This window comes from Cnephaeus nilssonii (genome assembly GCF_951640355.1).
Source record: "Cnephaeus nilssonii genome assembly, chromosome: 8".
In the NCBI taxonomy this organism is placed as follows: Eukaryota; Metazoa; Chordata; class Mammalia; order Chiroptera; family Vespertilionidae; genus Cnephaeus; species Cnephaeus nilssonii.
Window position 1 is genome coordinate 85844314 of NC_137079.1, and position 8371 is coordinate 85852684.

The window sequence follows — 8371 nt, forward strand, 5'->3', positions numbered from 1 at the left end:
CATGCACAGGTTGTGGGCTCCATCTCTAGTGTGGGGTGTGCAGGAGGCAGCTGATCAATGAGTCTCATCATTGATGTTTCTCTCTCTCCCCCTCTCTGAAATCAATAAAAATATATTAATATATATATAAAATCTTGATATACCCTTGTTTTCTGCTTTTATCTACCTCCCAGCATCCATAACATGGTCTTTCAGGTCAGATCATGTCACCCTTCTGCTCAAAGCCACCGTCTGTGGCTTTCCTGCATCATCTGGTTTCTTCCCCTGTATACTCACTTCTCTATCACTTCTTTTGCCCCTTTATGTCCAACATACTGGCCACCTTATCCCCAGAACATGTCAAACACACTCTTCAGACTGCATTTGCTTTGCCTGGAATGCTTGCCCTCAAGTATATTACAAAGGCTTTCCTAGACAACTGTAAAAACCAGTCCTTTCTCCATACATTTAACAGCCTATCCCCAAAGGTCACTAGCAACATGCCTGTACCACTATCAATGACAAAATATATACCTTCTAATGTATACAAACTGCACACAACTGACTGGGAGTAACTAGAAGATACAAAATTAGCCTTCTTAGCCAACTATCTGAACTCTTCACTTCCTACCCAGTCTTTGCATTGCTATTCTTGTCCTTTCAGCTTTTCCATAGCTAGCTCACTAACTTGTTTCAGTTCAGGTGTTAACACCAGACCTCTACCACTACTCAAGTTGTTCTCATCTTTGACCACTAGGGGGCAGACCTGAAATTTCTCTCCCCACTAGTGTGATTCAGTGGCATACTCATCCAGTGTCTGGCACTTGCTACATTTTAATGTCAGAAATCAAAATGTTTAAATTCAGCGCCACCAGTTGCCAGTACTTGGTTAGCTTCATCACCAGTGGGCCTTGAGAATCCAATTAACATATCTCAAATTGTGATCCACACACACCTTTGAAGCCACTAGGGCAAATTCGATTGCCAAACCACTGGATTTTAGGCTGTCATAGGGCCAGGTTTAAAAACACACACTGAAAAATAAATAAATAAAATAAAAAAATAAAAACACACACTGGCTCAGGTTTAGTTTTAACCTAAGGCAAAGGTGTAGGGGCCGTGGTCAGCAAACCGTGGCTCGCGAGCCACATGCAACTCTTTGTCCCCTTGAGTGTGGCTCTTCCACAAAATACCACGTGCAGGTGCACACTTACAGTGCGATTGAAACTTCGTGGCCCATGTGCAGAAGTCGGTTTTCGGCCTGGGCGAGTCTATTTTTAAGAAGTGGCGTTAGAACACTCAAGGGGCCAAAGAGCCGCATGTGGCTTGCAAGCCGCGGTTTGCCTACCACTGGTGTAGGGGAACTTTCCAGATTCTCTTGAACTTGCATTTTACTTTGGAATAAAACACTTTCCAGTTGTTGACAAGGTAACTTCTGAACTGTAAAACTGCATGCTTTTTCACTGTATTCCCCCACTCAATCATGGGGGCCATAATCAGAAAGCGTAAGGATCTTTCTTGTTCCATCTGCACTGCAACCTTAACAGATAGTTAACTGCTCCAGATCAGATGCTTTTCATCCCAAACCCACAGCCTGGTCAAGTTCCTTTTTCCTCTGCTCATTAGCCAACCCACATTCCATCTACAACCCCACCTTTAAAAGTAGGGGCCAGCAAACTTTTCCTGCAGATGTTCACACGTTTATTTTAAGCCACATAGGTCTGTCACTCCCAGAGCCAATCTATAAACAAGTGATCATGGCAATGTCCTGATAAAGCTGAACACCAAATTAGACCTCATCTGTATTATAAAAAGGCAGTGGCCAGAATGACCCGTCTCCAGGAGGTTCATGGGCCTCTAGTATCCTATAAGCTATACTGACTTTTCCCATTTACAAACATAGCCACCTTCAAGTCACACAAAATTTGCCACCCCATTTCATGAAATCTTGCAGCACAATTCCAGGAGACCTAGATTTCTATAGAACTTGGTTCTAACTTGACATGATAAATAAGCCCAGACAATCCTTTGCTTCCGGCTGTATTAGTCTCTTTATTCTTTAGGTAATCTCTTCCAGTTAACTACTTCTGTTTGTAGTTGATGAAATGTCTAAGGAATCCACTTCAAATGTTGGCTCTGCTGTGAGCATGGTCTTTCCCTTTACTTTAAACTCAGAATTAAGACTTTTGATTCTTGGTTTTTTTCCTCCAGTCTCAGAAGCAGATTCCACTGTAGAAGTTATCTGAAGACAGTCTATATGCTTTATAGCAGTGGTCTACAACCAGGCTCTAGCTTCTCCAGGAACACTACACAGGATAGATTTTAAAATGTATTAAACTAAGAAGCATTCTCTCAAATGAGTTTAAATGCATTTTATTTTTAGACAACCTACATGACATGTTTCTTTCTTAAAAACAATGCCTCCGCTCCAAATGAATCAAGGTCAAAATAAACGAAGAGCTCAAGATAACATCAGTCCCATTTGTCCTAGTCTTGGTGTGTGGATGACAAGCAGCAGCCAGTTACGATGACAGGTGAGAAGAGCCAAACTGCCCGATTTGTTACTGTAAAAACAAGAAAAATTACATTAGCACCTTTTTCCAATATGAAAGCACTTAACATTTCTAGGCTGCAAATGTAGTCCCTTATTCAATCTGGGCCGCCACAAAGACAGACAGAAAGCGCAGGGATATTTTTCTTTCGCATCCCAGTGCAAACCAAAAGAACAATAGGTTGTTCAAGGTCTATCAGTGGATGCAGAACCATCCATAGCAACTCAGAAGTAGCATAGTTTTCAGAAAATACACATTTTTAATAAAGTCCCACTCACACACTCTTACCTACAAAAACCTCAGATACTCTGAATGATTCCTGTGGCCAGTCTGCTCTAAGATGCTGTCTTGTTGCCTCTAAACTTGTTTAGTGTAGCTTTAACTTCACTTTGTTCCTAATTTATCTCAAAGTGAAGATAATCATAACAAATGCCTTCACTTCTGTATTGCTTCCAGAAGCTCCTTGCATAGCATTCTTTTAATTTTACTAAAGCAATTTGCATATCAGAATTTACTGAAAGCTAGTAACATCTATACTTTCAATGATTAACTGCCAATTATCAGCAAACTCCAATTAAAAGAATTGATATATTGTTTTCTTTAGATGACAAAGATTCCACACCATAAAATTCTTTTATATGAAGCCCTCTTTAGGTCCCTGAGAGAAACAAGACATGTTCCCACATTTTAAGAGGACTGCGATAGCCCTACCCGGTTTGGCTCCGTGGCTAGAGCATCGGCCCCCGGAAGGGTCCCGGGTTTGATTAAGGTGCATCTGTAGGAGGCAACCAATCGATGTGTCTCCCCTCACCCAGATGTTCTCTGTCTTTCCCACTCCCTTCCACTCTAAAAATCAACGGGAAAATATCCTTGGGTGCGGACTAAACAAAATAAAGAAACTTGGTGTTAAAAATAAAGGACTGCTACAGAATCCACTCTAACTCAGTGGCATGAAATAAGAATCACACCTAAAATGTCTCCATGTTTACATGATTTTGACTCACTTCTGTATACTTACACATTTTTCCATTTCTAAACCATCCTTAAAGAAAATCATATATGGGGTCACACCATCCTCACGGTAGTCCAGCAGAGCAACCATGCCATCTGGATTCATGTTTTCACCAATAAAGAACTTAGGAAGCAAAAAACAAACATCTAGAATTAGACCATTATATACAGATGTGCCTTACCAAAACAAACTGAAATGACCCACACCACCATGATTTGATCAAAAGAAGTTCAGCAGCCAAGGTTCTGATGCCTATGAAGAAAATGCTCACTAATCAAACATTGGTCACCTGACTAAAGCACTAACACAGAGAAATACAGGAATATTTTAGGTTTCCTGGTAACTTACTCTCTCACGTTACTTTGTATGTATGGACATACAAATCTCAAACCCTAAAGCCCGTTTACAAAGTCAACAAAGGACCAAAATGCTGCCAATGAGAAAGCACATCATATGGGGAAAGAATCTTATGGTCAGTGTGTGTGTGTCCAAGACAGAAAAATCAAACAACCAGATTGTTAAGTCTTAGAAGAGAAGTCACTGAAGTTCCCCAATATAGACAAAGCTCCAGTTGCAATGGAACACACTAAATTTTAAAGGGAAAATTGAAAGGTCACCTAGGAGGTTAATAAGCAATTTATGAAAGAAAAAATAATAAATGTCATCTGGGTAGGAATGAGATTCTGAAATCAGAAGACAAGATCTGGGAACACACTTGGGGAACAGGGAAAGCTTCTTTCTACAGCCTATACTATTGGAATTGAATCTATGAAGTACTCAAACTGCTCAAAAGCCCACAAGTTAACTACAAAGACTTGCATCAAATAACTAGTTTTATGCCCTTGCAGTTAAAACTGTAATCCTTTGATCCAAATATTTAAGGCATCTATTTACCTGGTAGTTTTTGAAATTGGCAAGGATGTGCTTGATTTGTTCTGCAGCCCCTGTCATAAAAGGCTTTACTCTTTCTGGTCTCTGTTCTTCAAGCTTCCCTTTGATTCTAAAACAATATTTCATTAATAGGTTAAAGTACTGACTTCTGAGCAAAATAACTTAAGTAAATCCCAAAGAAAAATAAAAAAACACTGAACAGCAAAGTAACTAGTTCACTGGACACGTCAAAACAGTACTATTCTAAAAAGCTAAAACCATACCACTTGCTTTAGTATGCTGTTAGTTTACTTATAGGGGCGAATTTGGGAGCCACCAATGCCTCTGGCCAGTTTCTCTCTTCTTCCTTCCTCCCTCTCTGAGGATTAACAACAAAAAAGTAACACCACCCCACACCTGTAAGTATGCCTGCTGTTGAAGAATCTCCAAGTTAGCCAATCCATGCCCTGCCGGTGTGGCTCTCTCGAAACCACAGCATCGACCTAAGGACCTGTGGTTTAATGCCCAGGTTGCCTGCTCCATCCCCAGTAGAGGCTGTGAAGACAGCCAATCAATGATTCTCTCATCGTTAATGTTTCTCTTTCTCCCTTTCTCTCTGAAATCAATAAAAATATATTTTAAGAAATGTTTCCCAACCCCTAAATCTTGTAAGATTCCAGACACTAGCTGGGTGTGCCAATACCACTTACGATTTCATGTAATCTTTGATGTACTTCTTGTAGGCTTCTTTTGTGAAGCTGGTTTCCTGCAGGTGATGGTTCATGACAATGTCAACACCAGTGACTACTGTGCTTTCGGTACCTTCGCCCTCAGGGCCTTCAGCGGAGGCATTTCCACCAATAAGCGAGTCATCAATGTTACCCTCTGTCCTACTGACCATCTGCACAAGAAATAATAGTTTGGTTGCAAAAGACATTCTTGATCGTAAACGCATCCAAAAAGTTTCATATACCAGAAGTTCATGTATCCATCACCCTCTCACCAGATGTTCTTGCTGAAAACAACGAAAACATTTTTGGGGGGAAATTTATGACTCCTCCATTCCTGAAACACCTCAACTCAAGAACTTTGTTGGATGGAATGAAAATGGGGTTATTACAACCAAGCGAAAGTTTTCCTGGGTTCCCAAGTTGATGACCTAGGAAAGAGCAAGCACTACGGGGCTTGGTGATCCCAAACCGAAGACAACCTGCCCCGGGCAGGCCGTGGGGAGGAGGGGCGCCCAGGCGGCGTACCTATGTCTATTTCCAGGCTCAGCTCCGCCTCCGCTTTTCTAGAAAAACCCGAGCCCGGAAAGCGTCTCCTCCGCCAGGAGGCAGAGGAGAGAATTGCACAATCTCGGGCGGGGGAGCGGCGGAAACCCGAGCTCGCCCAGCCTTGCCTCCCTGCTGCCGCGGCCCGACGACTCACCTTCCCCTCTACCTCCAGGCACAGCCCGTCTGCGATCTCCCGGATCTTGTAGATATCGGAGAACATCTCATCATCTGCTCGGACACACAAACCCGCCGTCACGATGCGCCCGGAGGCCCGGCGCCATTTCCCGCGCTGGCGGGCCGCACGCGGTCCGCACCCTCCCCGGGCGCTCCAGACCCGGCGCGCGCCCCAGGCCCCGACCCCCCCCCCCCCGCCCCTAGGGAGGCCGCCGGCAGCCACTAGGCCCGAGACAGCGGCGGCTCCCGCCTTCCCCGCCCCCACCCGCGCCCCCGCCCCCTGCGCGGCAGTGGGGGGAAGCAAGCACGACTCACGGCTGATGAGGTCCCGGTAGATGATCATGATGGCGGCTGGAAGGAGACGGCGGCGCTGCCTTAGCAGGAGCACGGAGCTCGGCGCGAGCGTGGTGCAGCCGGAGCGGCGCTCGGGGGGAGGGGGGAGCGGGCGGAAAAGGCCGACTCAGCCGCTCCCCAACCTCATATAGAGGGCAAGTCCCCCTACGTCATCGCCCGCTGCGCCCCCGGAAGCGCCGGAAGCGGTGACGTGGCACGCAGAGCCGCGTGGGGGCGGGGCCACGGCGGGGCCGAGGTAGGGAGGCGAGCGGCGAGCATCCGGGGACTTGGCCTGGGGACGCAGTGCGGCGCGTCCCGGGGGTCCGGGGAGGAAGTGGTGAAGGGAGGGGCGGGGAGCGCCTCGGGAGGCGGGAGGCGGGAGGGAGGGAGGGAGGGAGGGAGGGAGGGAGGGGGGGCCGGAGGAAAGCGGGGGAACTGGGGCCGCCCCCGGGTGGGGCTCAGATGAAGTCTCAAGCTCCGCCCCACGCGGCGCCCAGCGCCAGCCCCCCCACTTTTGTCAGGTTTCCAGGTACCTACTTGTCACGCTCTGTAGTCGGGGGCCTTTGCGTGGTCGGAGGGTCGGGCCCTGGCGGCCGGGGAGACCGGAGGATGAGGGAGGGCAGGGGTGGGCTTTGGACCGGCCTGTCGGACCTCCGCGGGCCTCGGGGAACTTCGGAGCATTCGCCCCGGGGCCGCCGCTGGAGTGGCCGGGCGCCTTGTGGGGCCTCTGAGTCCGGGTGGTGCGAGGCCCGGGGATAACCCGGGGGAGGAGGGGGGCTCACGGTCTTGGGGACGGGGAAGGCAGGGGTCACGGGAGTTTGCACAGCGTTCCCACCTCAGTTTGGTCTGGTATTTGAAAGCTGGCGGGGTCCTAAGGCAGGCAGCTAAATTGGTCAGGAGTTATGTCCTTTATCTGAGGAAAGAGGACGTTGTCTCTTGAGATGAAGTTGGAATTATATCCCAGGTCTAGAGGGTTAAACACAAAAATAGGGAGCTTCCCACCTGCCCAAGTGTTCCTTGGACTTCAGACCCAACTCTGGCTACGGAAAAAACCCAACCCGAACCTCCCTACTCACTGGGCTTGGGCCTGTACGGAACCTGAGAGCTGTTCCACTCTAAATGTTGTCATGCGCTTCTCTCGGTTTTCTGTTCAATTAAAAATATTGTTTGATACCTTAATCAATAAAGAAATTAATATATATATATATTGTTTCATATTTTACAAAAAAACAGGCACATTGAAAAGTACTGAAGTTAGAGTCAAAGCACAGAGGTCCTGACTGTGAACAAGTTAAATCTAGTTTCACTCAGAAAACTTCATTCTAGTAAATCAAAGAATCAGGCCATTATATCTAAGAATTTTTCCTAAATCCAATTAATAAAGCATTTTACAAAGAGAGAGCAACTCTGTGAAAGAGGAGGGCACAGGACTGAGCGATGGTTGCCGGAAAGGGGACCTGGCCCTGAGCAGGTCTGCCAGGGCCTCCTTAGAACACCAGTAATACAGTTAGGGGGATATTAGTCACTAATTGCAAGCCACTGACAAAATTGCAAGGATTTGGCTTTATCTAAGCGGATTAGCTTTTACTTACAAAATTTTTATAACATTCCTTACAAAGCAATGATTTCTAGAAAATTCTAAGATTGCCCTAAATTTTGCAGCTGCATATGACTTGGTATTTCTTGCAATTAAAGAAATTCCAAAGACAGTATCTTCTGGCCTCTTCCGCACAAATCCTTACCTGAGAAAAGAACTTTAGTTGGACTTGCCATTTTGTCAGTCAGGGATTGACTACAATGGCTGAACCACATTAGGGTTTATTTTCTCTTAGTAAGGAAATTCAAGGGTATGTAGTCCAGACTGAAGCTATGAAGCCATGGTGGCTTCATGGGATAGAAATCAGGGATCTTCCTTTCTTTTCTAGCATCCACATGGTCTACAACAAATGCTGGGATTCCAGCCATCACATCTACCGTGCAGGCAGCAGGCAGCCACAACAGGGAAAAGACCGAAGGGTGCATTCCAGCTGTGTGTTTTCCTTCTGGGGAGCTCTCCTAGAACCCCCACTGAGCAATTACAAAAGGATGCGTCTTGCCCAGGCTCTGTGGATCAGTGGTTGAGCTTCTGACCTATGAACCAGGAGGTCATGGTTCCATTCCCGGGGCTTCAGTTG

General features: G+C 46.3%; 1 protein-coding gene across 1 annotated transcript; it reads right to left on the reverse strand.

Annotated features, from left to right (window-relative positions):
• Positions 1–2336: 2336 nt before the first annotated feature.
• Positions 2337–6350, reverse strand: TPT1 (tumor protein, translationally-controlled 1). The gene is made up of 6 exons (XM_079778958.1): positions 6180–6350; positions 5845–5918; positions 5124–5314; positions 4438–4543; positions 3550–3666; positions 2337–2543 (listed from the first exon to the last, which is right to left on the reverse strand). The coding sequence occupies exons 1-6, from the start codon at positions 6205–6207 to the stop codon at positions 2541–2543; spliced, it is 519 nt and encodes a 172-aa protein (XP_079635084.1). The 5' UTR covers positions 6208–6350; the 3' UTR covers positions 2337–2540.
• Between the last annotated feature and the right edge of the window lie 2021 nt (positions 6351–8371).